Here is a 13,835-nt window from a genome sequence, read left to right as displayed (position 1 = left end):
CACACACACACACACACACACACACACACACACACACACACACACACCTTTCCAGAAAGCATACCCTCCCTCCTCAGGTTCCCATCTGCCCTCCCACCCTTCAACCAGGACAACTGTTCCAAAACACAACTCCCTCCAGAAGTAGGGATTTTGTTCACATTGAAAAGGGATGAAGAAAGCGAAACCACCACCCATGGTCTTCCAGTGTCCACATAACCAAAGTACCCGAGTACAGTCTCTAGAGACACAGCAGGAGTCACATCACCTGAAGGCTTTGACTGTGCCAAGCAACATTTTGCCACAATACAGCCTATTCCCAAGGCCACTTGCCAAACCAAGAGGCAGGAGGAATTCTTCCTGCCACAGCTCGGCACTTGGAAGCTGAGTTTAGACACTCTGGGTTTCATTCCATGGCAACCATATCCAGGGTTACACAGGAACAGCTGAGCTCCTCCCATTTGGACAAACCAAACCACCGATGCTAATGCTCCTGACAGGGAACAATTCAACATAAGATGTCTTAGCTGCGCAGGATTGGCACGATGGGTCCAGGACTCCAAGCAACTGCCTAATGCCATCCTACTATAATGTGGCCAACCTTTAAAATTTCCAGATTAACACAGTTGATCCTTTGTGGAGAGAGCCCCGCTAGACTCCTAATCCTGTTTTCTAGCTAGATGACCAAATGAACAGATGAATTTCTGACCTCTTGTCTTTTTCTAACCCAAGGCTGAAACCATATGCCTTCCTAGGTTTTCATCTACCTGCTTTAAACACTGTGGAGGGTGAGCAGAGAGAGAGATGAAGGATGCCTCACAATGTTTTCATCACATGTTCAGGAATGGACCACTCAGTCAGCTGAATAAATAATCAATCAATGAAACGACAATGCTGGAACCTTAGGTAAAATAATCCTGGAGAAAAGAATTTTTTTTTTAATTTTAGCATTCTGTACAGACAGAAATAAGAGAATGAAACATAAATGTGAAAAGTTTAAGATTCAATCTGTATTGTATGTAACTCCTCTATCATATTCCATTATCAATTAAAAAAAAAAACAAAACCCCACCAACCACTACAGAAATAAGTCAACTGAAATCATGAGAGAACCAAAAAGCACTTCATAATAAAATATATCCAACTCTGAGAAGAACTGCTTGCTGGTGTCTTCACATCCTTCTCTTCTGTGTACTTATGTACAGCACTGAAAAGACAAAAAAGAACTGAGTCACTCTGGAGTGTCACAGGAGCAGTTTTAAAGGCAGTGGGACCTAGCCCACATCTCTGCATGCTTTCAAAGACTCCTTATACCATGCAATGGAAGGTCACTATACACGAGTTTTGAGTTTACACCCAGCTTTGATATCTTAAAAGATTACAACTAGTTTTACCTGTGCATGATACTGACTTTAAAAATTAGAAACTAAAAGGAATTAAAAGGGAAGTGAAGGTGCCTAGAATTTAGGAATGTTTTGTAATTAGCTTTCAGTAAATCAGTAATCTTTCAGGCTAGACCTCAGCTTAGGAATGAGTAGCCCATGTGGCTGGAGGGATGGCTCATCATTTAAAGAGCACTTGCAGACTTCACAGAGCACCAATGCTGGGTCCCCAGGGCCTGCAAAACGGTTCACAACCAGCTGCTTACATGCATGAGACAAACTCTCTCTCCCTTTCCCTCTCTCTCTCTCACACACACACACAAAGAGCATACTTTCATGCATCTCTCTAGCATAAACTGTAGTTTACTTTTACTATTTCCATGGGAGAAAAAAATAAGGTATTTTTAAGACAACAAAGTCCTTTATTGAGATTGCTACATCATTATCAACCTTCGGTGGCATCCAATGTTTAATTTAATCATACTGAACACAGTAGAACCTGTGCTGCATGGAGATAGGAAAAAAGGGGGCAACTGGGCACTGGTCAAGCTATTCCTTAAAGTGTACCCTTTTCAACCATCCCACCTATCCTCAGAAACTGACAAACTTGTTCAAGTGAACAGTCCATGTCTCAGTCAAAGAGCCCAGCACAGACCAAGTGAACCCCTCTTTAAGAGCCAAACATGAGTTGTGGGAATAACAACTGTTCCTAACGACAGCATGGAGGGGATAATCAGAGTATGAGGAAAGCCAGAGAACCTAGACAAGGTGGGTGGATGTCACTAGAGGAGTATCTCTTGCTGTGTGTGGCTGCCATCAGCTATCTTGAGGAGAGATAGGACCATAATATTTCCAAGCAAAAGAAGGAAGTCAACTAAGAATAATATGAAACAGAAGAAATTCTACTGAAATGCAAGCAAGAGATGTATATAAAAGTCAGGATATTTAGTTCCTGACAAACCCTTATTTTAAAGGCTATTAGAAGATTCTCACACTCAGAAGAAATAAAAAAAAATAAAAAATAAAATAAAATAAAAAAAGGAAAAGAAAAGAGTTCCACCTGGGGATGACACCTAAAAGTGGGCTGAGGATTAATTCCTAGCATCTTGATGCTTTCCCCAGCCCCAAAGTATTCAAATATGATTTTTAGCAACAATTTGTATTCTGAAATGAAGTAACTTAAAATGGACAAACATGGCAGCTGCTGAGCCTTGGCGCTTGAGAGCCATGCTCTCTACTTGCCACTCCTGATAGACTGAAAGGCAAAGAGCCCAGAGAGGGAACCTGAGTCTTTAATAGAGAAGGACAGGGCAGGCGAAATGCCAAGGGCTGTGAAGGGGGCACAGGAATAGCTTCTACTTAACAGAGAGTACAGTAAATGATTACGTAAGACAGCAGGGCCTGGTCAGTACACCAGTATCCCTCCGCTCCTCACCAAGAGAGTGAGAAAGAAAATGTCCACTTCCAAAATTCCATGGAAAATTCTCTTTCCACTCACAAACAGAACTGGCTTTTCCTAACAACCTAAAACAGAACCACAGAAAGCAAACAGAAGTGAGAGGCAGCTTTATAATTATCTAGAAACAACCAGTGCTCTCTATTACAAGCAGAAACAGCTTATTCCGATCACTATACTGCGGAGGAAGCTGTTACCATTGTTTCCTCGGATGAACGCATCCCCATACTTATTCTTCAGCTGTCCATTTACATACTCTTCCGTCTGTTCCAATGCTATATTCATGTAGCCATCCAGGCAGGCCAGGACCCCTGGAGAAAAGTAAGAAAGAATTGAAAATTATAGGGTATATCTTAGAACCAACAATCACTTTATTCATTAGCCTTCAGACACATAATATAAAAATTCACACTGTAAACAAAAGGCGCCTTTACTCTGTGCCAATCCGAATGAAGGCTGGACGGGCATAGCATGAGAGGAGTCATGCATCTACTACTCCAAGACAGGCAGCCAACTGTCACTCCCCTCCTGGTATGTGGGATCACCACAGCAACTTTAAAACCCTTCACAAAAGTATAAGCATTAGAATATTCCAACCAAAATACCCTTCTTTGAGAGCTAGGGACAGACATGGCAACTATGCATGGACAAATGAGCCTCCATCCCAGTGACATTTGTTACTTTAGCCACTCAGTGAAATACGAATCTGGCAGATTTATCTCCCTCTTTCACAACACGCACTGCAGCAGATGAATGTACTCGGGGTGGAGAGAAAGTCTCCACAATCTGTTAAGATAATAGACAACAGGTGCTTCTGGAAGAACATCTCAAAGCTGTGACTCCCAGTGAAGAGCAGCTTGAGAACAGACTAACATATTGCATTACAACACATTGTGTTCTGTTTGTCAGTTAGACTATTTTAAAGTCAAAACTAATAGAGAAAAACGGCTACCAACATTCCAGGGAGCTTTCAAGGAAAACAGTTGGGTGAATCATTAATTGTGCTAAAATAGTATAAATTTCTAAAATCTGACCAGATGACTTTTTCAAAAGATGAAACCAGTAAGCTTCTAATTCTCAGCCTGTGATCTAAAGATATTTTAAAGGAAGAATACAAACATACTACAGATTCAATTCAATCAACTAAGTCAACAGTTCCACATAAAACCTCAACTTCATTAATATGCTCCTCGCTCTCTCTTCTGCCCCATTATCCTCTAAACAGAGGTTTCTTTTCAAAATCGTGTGTGTGTGTGTGTGTGTGTGTGTGTGTGTGTGTGTGTGTAATCAGAGCACAAGACATTAACCGAGCAGAATCCTATGAGAAGCTGTAAGCTTTCAAAGGATCAGACTGGACTGTCAACTATCAAGAACAATAGCTTCCTAGCCAAGCTGAAGACAGTCTCACAGTTTGTTTCTTCTCTATGTTACAGTTAAAGCACAGTCACACACAAGGAAGAAGCTTCCACGATGTGATATGAAATCAGACAAAAGGGTAATACAAAACATAATGTCACCGTTACCCACTGTTAGTAAGAATATCCAGTCTCATTTTAAAAAGTTAAGAGCTAAAAAGGAGGGGAGGGCGGCAACTGTGCTTAGCTGTAGGGCATTTGCTTAGGATGTGTAAGGCCCTGGGTTTAATCACCCATACTGCAAAGCCAAACACAAAACAAAACCTGCTCAGGATATTGAAGTTGTGAGTCCTACTGTCCTCCAAGAGCAAGAGGTGAAATAGCAGAAACAAGCAAACTCTCCAAAGCTGGCGATCACAGGATGCTGGTCCCCTCCTCTTCCCTTCATTATGTAGACAACTCTGCCTCCTCTGCCTCCTCGAGCTGAGGCTGAGTTTGTGCACCACCTCACACAGCCCCTTTTCTTTCTGGTTAGAAAATTATTACTTAGTGTAGTAAGGAAAAACAATCAGACTGTATAGACGACCCTCCTATGTGGCATGGGGAATTATCTCCACACAGTAGAATGCAGGGAATCCTTGCTGTCCAGCACTTGCCTGGAAGACCTAAGCAACAAACTACAGCATGCTTTGTTACTTCTATAAACAGAACAACGGTAAGACAGCTAACCTCTTCAAAAAGTACTCCATAGGACAGGTCTGCCTTACCAGCTGTCAAGCACATGGAAATCCCAAGACTGTTTCCTCCTTTGAGCTTACCCAAAGTTTACAGCTGAAAACTGGGCAAGGTGGAACACACGGCCATAATTCTAACACAGAGCCAAAGATGTTACCTGAGCAGAATCCTATGAGACGTGGTAAATTTTCAAAAAATCAGCCCAGATTGTCAGCTATCAAGACTGATAACTTAAGACAGAATTTCAGTTTGTTTCTTCTCTACTTCATTACATTTAAAGCACAGGCATAGACTACTTCTAGGATATGATATGGGATTAGCCATGAGTGATGTTACTATTACTGTTGGTGAGCGGGAGGTGGGAGGGAACCAATAGACAGAACGTGCTTGAAGACAGCTGGTATCACAGTAAGACACTTACTTAAAAGCAAGTAACCAACCAAACCAAAAAGATTGCCTATAGGCCATTAATGCCAAGAACTAAAACAATGTGATTTCCCCCTTTATTTACTTATTATATTAAGATCCCACTTTACTTTTAATGATGTGTGCGTGTGTAGAGAGGACAAAGGTGTTGGATCCCCTGGAGCTGGAATTACAGGAGGCTGGGAGCTGGCCACTGTGGGCACTGGCATTTGAAGCCAGGTCCTCCGCATGAGGACCGCACTCAGAGCTGCAGAGCCATTCCTCCAGCCCCTCCCCTCCATTTCTGCAGTGCTGGGGACGGAACCCTCCTACATGAACTCCCATTCCTGTGCTGGGTCCCAGTGCCTTACTAAATACTTGGGTTTACACGTGTGAGTGTTGCGCCTGCGTGTGCACTATCTGGTGCCCAGGGAGGCCAGAGGTGGCATCAGACCCCTCAGAACTGGAGTTACTGTCAGTTACGTGGGTGGCAGAACTGAATCTGGGTCCTCTGCAAGAGCAGCCAGTGCTCTTACATGCTAAGCCAGATTTCCAGCCCCTCCAGTGATTTCCTAACAAAGTTTTCCAGTCAAGCTTGATGAAGTGCTAGCTCCCCACATCCTAGGTGAGAATAACCACAAAATTTCACAGACTTTATGGAAAACAAAGTGACAATGTATTAAAGTAATCAACACATGCTGGGGTACGTGTAAATGTGTGGGGAAAGAAAAACCTTGAAAAAACTTAGAAAAAATGGCTATAAAAATTTGTTGATGAATTAGTCATCACTCTTTACAAAACAGTCTAAGTAGTTTAGCACATCTTAATTTGAGAAGAATAGAAACTTCCTAAGTTTTAAAACAGAATCTAATGTTATTCCATGCAACTATATTTTTAAGTTGCTGAGACTCAAATCCAAGCTCTGAGTTACAGCTCCAACCCTATAAAACACCAAGTTCACCCTTAGCGGCCTCTGCCTTGTTTTCAGAAGTATTACCTTTTCAGGTTTTTGTGTTTGTTTTTGTTTTGAAACAGGGTCTTATGTAGCTCAGGCTTGCCTCAAAATGAGATGTAGCCAAAGCTATCCTCAAACTCTGAATCCTCCTGTCTCTTCCAGTGCTGGGATCACAAGCTAGCACCCAGAGCTCCTTAAAAAGTGGTCTCTATAGGAACAGAAAAGCATCTTTGGATATATACTGTATGACTGAGAAGGTCATGATGTAAAATGACTCTGTCTAAATAACAGCTTGCCATCAAAAACAAGTGCTGCTGAACCCAGGTGCTCTTTGGCCCCAGCTCTTCATAGCAGTGTTGACTGTGACTCCTAAGCTTGTGTCAGGAACTTAGGCAGATGCGATCTCAGGACAGACAGGAGACAGAATTCACACAAACACTGCACACACTGCTGGCAAGCTTCTCACTATAAAAGGAACCACCTCAGGGGCAGAAGACAGTCAAACTGTCAATGAGCAACACAGTTAGCCAACTGGGTACATTTACGAGGTCTTTCACATTTTCCTCTTTTAGTTATGCCAGCTAGGATCAAACATGAAAATACTACCTCGGTAATCCACGCCAGAATTTAATTTCACCACAACGGGCCGCCCGATGATCTGCTTCAAGAAGTCACTAGGGGTTTGCTTCCGCAGACTCATTTTTAACAATCCTGATCAGAAATAGGAAAGAGCAACAAATGTACATACTGAAGTTAATTAGTCACAAAAAAGCCAAAGAAAACTCTTGAGCCTTTAACGTGTCTGTAGAGAACCAACCATCAAAGGCCTTGTATGATGTATTGCTACACATGACAACTGTGGTGGCACCTCACCCAGCCCCGCAGTACAGGCCATGGCACCAGCTTGGAGCTATTTCGCTAATCACTTGTCCTACTGTGCCAATACCGCATAGCCACCATGAGCTCAGCGCAGCCAATGCATGGACACTTGTTCTACGCAGACAACTCTGATAACATCTGCAGTCCCTGTGAGAACCCTGGAAGGCCCAACACCCCCACTTTACTGGTGAAAACCGGATGGAAAAGTCAAATAACGTGTACAAGTTGCAGTGGAACAAAAATACAACAGGATATTTAAGTTAAATTTAACTTAAAGACAACATTATACAAAGCAGGCCCACAGCCATCAGCAACCGGTACCCAAACGTTTCCCTGAAAAGTCCTGAGACCTGAAGTGAACAGACACACCAGCACTCTTCCAGGCACTTTGTATGTACTGACTCATTTAAACTTCACCATCCAATGAGCCAAGTATTAACGTGTGCTGTGTGTGTGAAGAAGTGACACTCTCATACAGAGTGTGGTGGCTAGAGGCTGACACTGCGTACCTTCCTCAGTCTCTGTCCACCTTATTTTTGAGGCAGGGTTTCTCACTGGGCCCAAAACTTACCGGTTTGGCTAGACTGGCTGGCCAGGGAGCCACCTCAGCGCCCCCATCTGCCTGTCTCTGCTCTCCAGCGCTAGAAAACTCTTGAGCATGCTGCCATACCAAGCTTTTTACATGGGTGCAGGGAGCTGAGGTCATTGTGCTTGCTCAGCACACACTTCCTGCCAGCCATCTCCCCAGCTCTGACAGGTCTTTATCCTCATTTTACAGGTTGATAAACACCCTGCTTAAGGTCACGGATCGTTAAGTTAGATTTTGAATTGTTCAGTTATAATTATGGCAGGACTGCTCTAAGTACCAAGGGGAAAGTCCTGAGAATTCATACCTAGGAGTCTAAAACACAGACACAGCACTGCAAACACAAATTAACTGGACCAGGCACATAAAAGTTGGCCATTGTATCTTTCAAACTTTATCTTGTTACGCAACAGCTACCACTCAAAAATATTTCAATAAATAAAAGAAAATACTAGTCACAAGCAAAAATCATAGACTAGAAATTGGTTTTTGTTTCAGTGAAGTTCAGCAACAACTCTTACGCAGCTGCGTAAGTCTTATGTGTCATAAGACTTAAAAGTTGGCATAGATACACTATTTTAAGGACTCACCACACTCCCAACTCTACATTTCTGTTTTCCATCAGAACTGTACATCCTTCTACAAACAGCACTGCTGACTTCACCCCGAGTATACCCCCCCAGTGCAGCCAGTGCTGTGAAGATGCTCTCCATGACCAAGAATGCAGAGGAGCCACCTGGGGAAGCCACAATGCTATGTGACAGATTTCTTACCAATTCAACAAAAGTGTTCACCTACAGACTATGCAAAGCAATTAAAAAATGTATGCCAGAGTTTCACTGCAGGAACTTAGAATCGGGAAGTTATACACCGTGTGTTCATGTTAATGAACATGAACAAAGCAAAGGGACAATAATTAAAAAAAAATAATTCTCTTTACCCAAGAAGTACTCAAATCAAATAAAATATAAATTTTGGAAATGATCACTTGGGCCATCCACAGGTGCTACCCTCAAAGATTCAAAGATTTTTTTTAAAGTCATCAACTGATTATTTTACTCAGCAAATTTTAACTTTTCCACTAAGCTGCTAGCTTTTTTTTTTTTTTTTTTAATTTTTATTTTAGCTTCACAATCTTAACAGATAGGTAAAACTACAACTGCTATTATCCAAGACTCTGGCCATACAACAACTTTATTTATGTTGTTTTCAGTGCAAAGAGAAAAATGGCAAGTAAATACTGTAACAGATTCAGTATTTTTCATGAGTTTAGTAAAAACAAAGAAATGTTTCCATTGATCTACAAGTCTCACACTTGTATCCGGCACAAATGCTGTTTTATAGCTAACTACCCAGACTCATCTCGAGTCTTGGAGTTCCAATCAGAGGTCAAATCCCACAACTCTAGTTCCTTCATGTACAATCCAAAATATAAAAAGATCTATTTTGCATTAAAAACCAAAACAAAAACCTAGCAAGGCTGCACCGTGGCTCAGTGCTTGCTGTTTCCGTGTTAGGGCCTGAGCTTGGATCCAGATCATGAAAAGGTAAGTGCACTGGGTCACTTCTGTAACTCTGGCACTAGGGGGCAGAGACAGGAGGATCCCAGGGGCTTGCCAAGACAATGAGCTCCAGGTTCACTGAGACCATGAGCACAGTAAAATAGACCACTGGCCTACAAAAGGGAATGCGCGCGCGCGCGCGCGCACACACACGCACACACACACACACACACACACACACACACACATTTTTTAGCTCATAGTAAATGTAGAATTTGTTTTTCAGCATAATAGTACTTATTAGGAAAAATGGAAGCCACTTATTTAGAAGGTGAATCTCTGCACAATCTTATTCTACAGAGAAAAATCAATGTCGACAAATGCATATTTTACTTACACTGCTGCTCACATATTTAACTAAGGTAAAAAATGAATGTAAATGCATTGGTGCTTAAACTATGCCATGGCATGTGAACACACATACTGACTCCATGCGGATCACTGTTTTTCTCTACATTAGAAAGTCTATACAGTTGGTCAGAGATTGCCCAGAGCCTAATAACATGTATTTCTCTTGCAGAGGAGCCAGGTTCCATCCCCGGAACTTACATCAGGTGAACACAACTGCTCATAACCTCAGTCGCAGGGAGTGGAATCCCCAAATGAAGGGGTTACTAACTTCACCTGAACTTCACACCACTTATACTTTAACATGAAAAAGCTACTGAAATACAAACACCAACGGAGGCTTGACAGTACTCACTGCATTAACAACGTTAACTCTCTGTGCCTTTTAGGGAAGCAGAAACACTCCTCTAACGCTGCTCTGGAGCCTCGTCTTTACTTCAACTACCATCAGTGTCTCCCTAGGGCAACCAACATATTCATGGCGTGCCTTCTAAGGCTCAGGTGTAGGCTAGGGTGCAGCAGGTAAGATGTGGCCCTGGGTCCTTGGAGTTTATCCTCCAGAGGGATAAAAACACAGAAGCAAACAATTTCATAAAGGCTATATGCTTTTGGGTAGAATTATATACGGAGGTCTGCCAAGAGAAGACTGAACTCAGACATGGTATACCAAAGAAGGATTTCTGAACACCTAAGCCAAGTTTGACACAGTCCACCAGCTGCAGACAGAGAAGCCATAGCAAAGGCACTGGGTAGTTCAGGTTTGAAAGTAAAATTTACACACACAAAGGAGAGAGCTGTAAGAGCACAGTGCCACGTTCATTCCTGGGTAACGGAGCATGAGTTCTGGGTTAGCTTCCCCAACCAGAACCAAGGGACCATTAGGAGGGTCCAGTCAGCAGGTCTGGACCAGGACCAGAGAGTCTGTGTGCCCGATCCTAGATTCTTATCAATTGGCTGGTTGGAGAGCACCATGGTCAGTAAGAGGAGGGCACAGGAAAATCCTCCCAAGTAGGAATCGGCTTGGCTCCTCCTCCTATTTCAGGCAGCAGCACAGACAGCAATAGTTCTGGACTCCTATAGTTTTATTTTTAGTTTACTTGTTCCCCCCCATATGTGTCACTGTAAGAAATGGCTCAGCGGTTAAGAGCACTGTCTGCTCTTCCAGGGGTCCTGAGTTCAATCCCCAGCAACCACATGATGGCTCTCACTATCTACACTCTTTCAAAAAGATAGGCCCTCTTCTCTAAAGACTTGAAGCCACATGAAAGGAGCAGCTGAGCAAGCCCCTCCTCTGCTCTCTATAGCACATCCTGCTGGATGGCTGGAAAAGGATGTTTTTGAAGTTATATGAACAAGCATGGTTGCCTCAGACTCAATTTATTCATCACCCGGAAAGCCAGACCCTTTGCATTAGTCTTCATTAGGCTTCCTTGGTATTCCCTGTTACTTAATGACTTGCCCATAAATCCATTTTGTACAAGTAAATTGGTCTTGACACCACAATTTTTCCCATCACTTGGCTCAAGTAATTTTAAGTTTTCATCTTTTAAATTGGATAAGGCAGAAGGAATAGTTCTGACAATTTCTGAAGCAAGAGATAAGACTCTTGAACCATAAACACAAGAAAAAGACTTCCTTCTGCCAGGGTCACCTTGGTAAAAGTTCTTCCTTCAAAATGAGATACACTCATTCTCTAGGACTGCAGTTCCCATTCTTATGCAGGCTTAAATGACCTATTTTCATAAGTGGATGGTCATGGCACTACTTCCTGTCAGAAGCCACCAAGAGGTCTAATATCAGAGTATCTTCTCCACAGTACCTTTTTCAAAGTTAAACAGTGGAGTGAAGAAGTGGGGGAGGAGGTGTGGTATGCATGTCAAATTTTATTTACCCAATGATATGCTAGCCATACACATCTCCTACAGATTTTACATTTTAAGGAGACAGTAAAAATCTTACATCTCTGGTAGTCTTCACACAGCCACAGACTGACTAAGTGTGGAATAGGTATCAAAGCCAGTATTAAACAAAAGCCCCATCCTAATCCCCTCTTCCTATCTACAAACTACAGGTACAGCTACTAGAGCATCATGTATATACGCCAGCAGCTACTAATCTTCCTTTATTGATGACCATTACAGAACACAAGGAAAACAGAAGCACTGGTGATTAGACACCCTCGCTTACAAACACAGATTTCTGAAGCTTCCTCAGCCAAGACATTGTCCTTTTAGTTTTTCATTGTGTTTTATTCATTTATTTTATCTACTGGGGCAGGGGCAAAAAGCACCTACCACAGTATGCACATGAGTCAGAGGTCAACTTTTGGGAGTCTGTTCTCTCCTTACATTGAGTGGGGACCGGGACTTGAACTCAGGTTTCCAGGCTTGGCCATTTGTGCCCTGGGCATCAAGATACTCAGGTTAATTCCTAAATGCAAGCTGTTCTCAATGAGAGGCGGTTTTTATGATCCCCCCGCCCCCAGTGGGGCGTGCATTTGAAAATGTCTACAAACATTTTGTATTGTCAGGACAGGAGAGTGGTACCTAGAATCTAGTGAACAGAGGCCAAGGATGTCCTTCAACATTCTATAGCGCAGAACAGTGGTTCTCAACCTTCCTAATGCTGTGACCCTTTAATACAGTACCTTATGGTCGGTGCCCCCAACCATACAATTATTTTCACTGCCACTTCGTAACTGTGATTCTGCTGCTGCTATCTGAATATGCAGTGACTCCTGAGGAAGGGCCTGTGGCTCACAGGATGGGGACTGCTGCTGGTAGCACTTTAACGAAGGACTATGTGGTCCGGCATGTCACCTGCCAGGAGCGCTGCCAGGAGGCCCGAACTACCACCACCTCATTCCCTCTTCCTCAAACATGTTTTCGCCTTAAAAAATAAGATATTTTAGAATACGCAAGACTTAAATGAGAACCAGGTGATGAGTAGAGGAACTAGTCACCTCTCTCTATCTGTGGGTTTGTATTTACGAATTCAAGCAACCTTGACTCAGACATGGTGAAATGAAGTTCCGGTTTCATCTGTTACAGGCAGATGAACTTTTCCTTTGTCATACTCCCTACACAATACTCAACTGCAACCATTTACACTGCATGACAGGGTTGTGGGTAATCTAGATGTGAAGAACACAGGAAGACTGCATGGCTTATATGCACACACAGATGTGGAACTTGAACATCTGTGTACTTCTGGTATTGGGAGGGGTAACTGCATTATTTATCATGAGTATTTTATCCCAGCATGGCGAATCTGAAAACAACCATAAACACTTAAAGGGGTTGACATTACCAAAAAATTAAAAAAAAAAAAAAAAAAAAAGTAAATGAATAAAGCTCTAGTGCTGGGCACACACACACACAACAGTGACTTTTCTATTTTCCAGCCCCTCATTTTAAAAGGAGAAAATAGACTAGGGCATTTAAAAATCTTTTTTCCTTTTTTTTTTTTTTTTTTGTTTTGTTTTTTTCTTTTTTAAAAAAATTTTATTATGTAGTGGGCCAGCCTTCGGTGAGAGGAGGGCTAGTACTCACTTGGGAGGCAGGAAGCCCGAGTTCTACCGTACTTAAAGGGCTGTGCAGCTTGGGTGACTCCTCACCATTCCACCTGTCACCGCCCCGGGCTCATCTGTAAAATAAGGGAGTCACGCTAGATGGCTACTGGCTGTCTCTCCCTGTTCTGCACTTGGTTAACTTGACACAGAAAGACAGACAGACAGGCACCACACACACACACGAACACAGACGGAACCACACCGTGCAACTTTAAACAAACTCCCATCGTGACAATTCCAAAGAGTGTGCCTTGCTAGTGTTAGAGACACTAGGAGCTCGCACGGCTTCGGTGAAGGAACGGGTGCCACACACGATGAGGTAAATCACTAACTCTTCAAGAGTGAACCAACCTAGCGATTTCTCTCCTGAGAACCACTCCAGGGAAACAGACTCATGCGCTGAGGGTGGGGAATGATTCACAGCATCGGACGGGATGCTAAAACGAAGCAGAAGCACACCCCAAGAGGAGTAGTTTACGGAGCACTCCGTGCCGCATCTCTCGATGCAAACGGGCATTAAACCTCAAGGCAACTAGTTAAAAGGACGCTGGCCTCGGCCGGCAGACAGGCCCACACCAGAGGAGGAGGAGGCGACCGGCGGGCG

The 13,835-nt window shown here is 42.9% G+C and overlaps 1 protein-coding gene across 1 annotated transcript; it reads right to left on the bottom strand.

Annotated features, from left to right (window-relative positions):
• Nucleotides 1-985: 985 nt before the first annotated feature.
• Lsm6 (LSM6 homolog, U6 small nuclear RNA and mRNA degradation associated) lies at nt 986-13,305 on the bottom strand. The gene is made up of 4 exons (XM_055609068.1): nt 13,212-13,305; nt 6,892-6,996; nt 3,033-3,146; nt 986-1,204 (listed from the first exon to the last, which is right to left on the bottom strand). Exons 2-4 carry the CDS (start codon nt 6,983-6,985, stop codon nt 1,170-1,172), a joined length of 243 nt encoding a protein of 80 aa, XP_055465043.1. The 5' UTR covers nt 6,986-6,996; nt 13,212-13,305; the 3' UTR covers nt 986-1,169.
• Nucleotides 13,306-13,835: the final 530 nt, after the last annotated feature.

This window comes from Psammomys obesus, unplaced genomic scaffold (assembly GCF_907164565.1).
Source record: "Psammomys obesus unplaced genomic scaffold, mPsaObe1.curated_primary_1811, whole genome shotgun sequence".
Classification (NCBI taxonomy): Eukaryota; Metazoa; Chordata; class Mammalia; order Rodentia; family Muridae; genus Psammomys; species Psammomys obesus.
The sequence above is the reverse complement of the archived record's forward strand: the minus strand, read 5'-3'. Positions and strand labels throughout refer to the sequence as shown.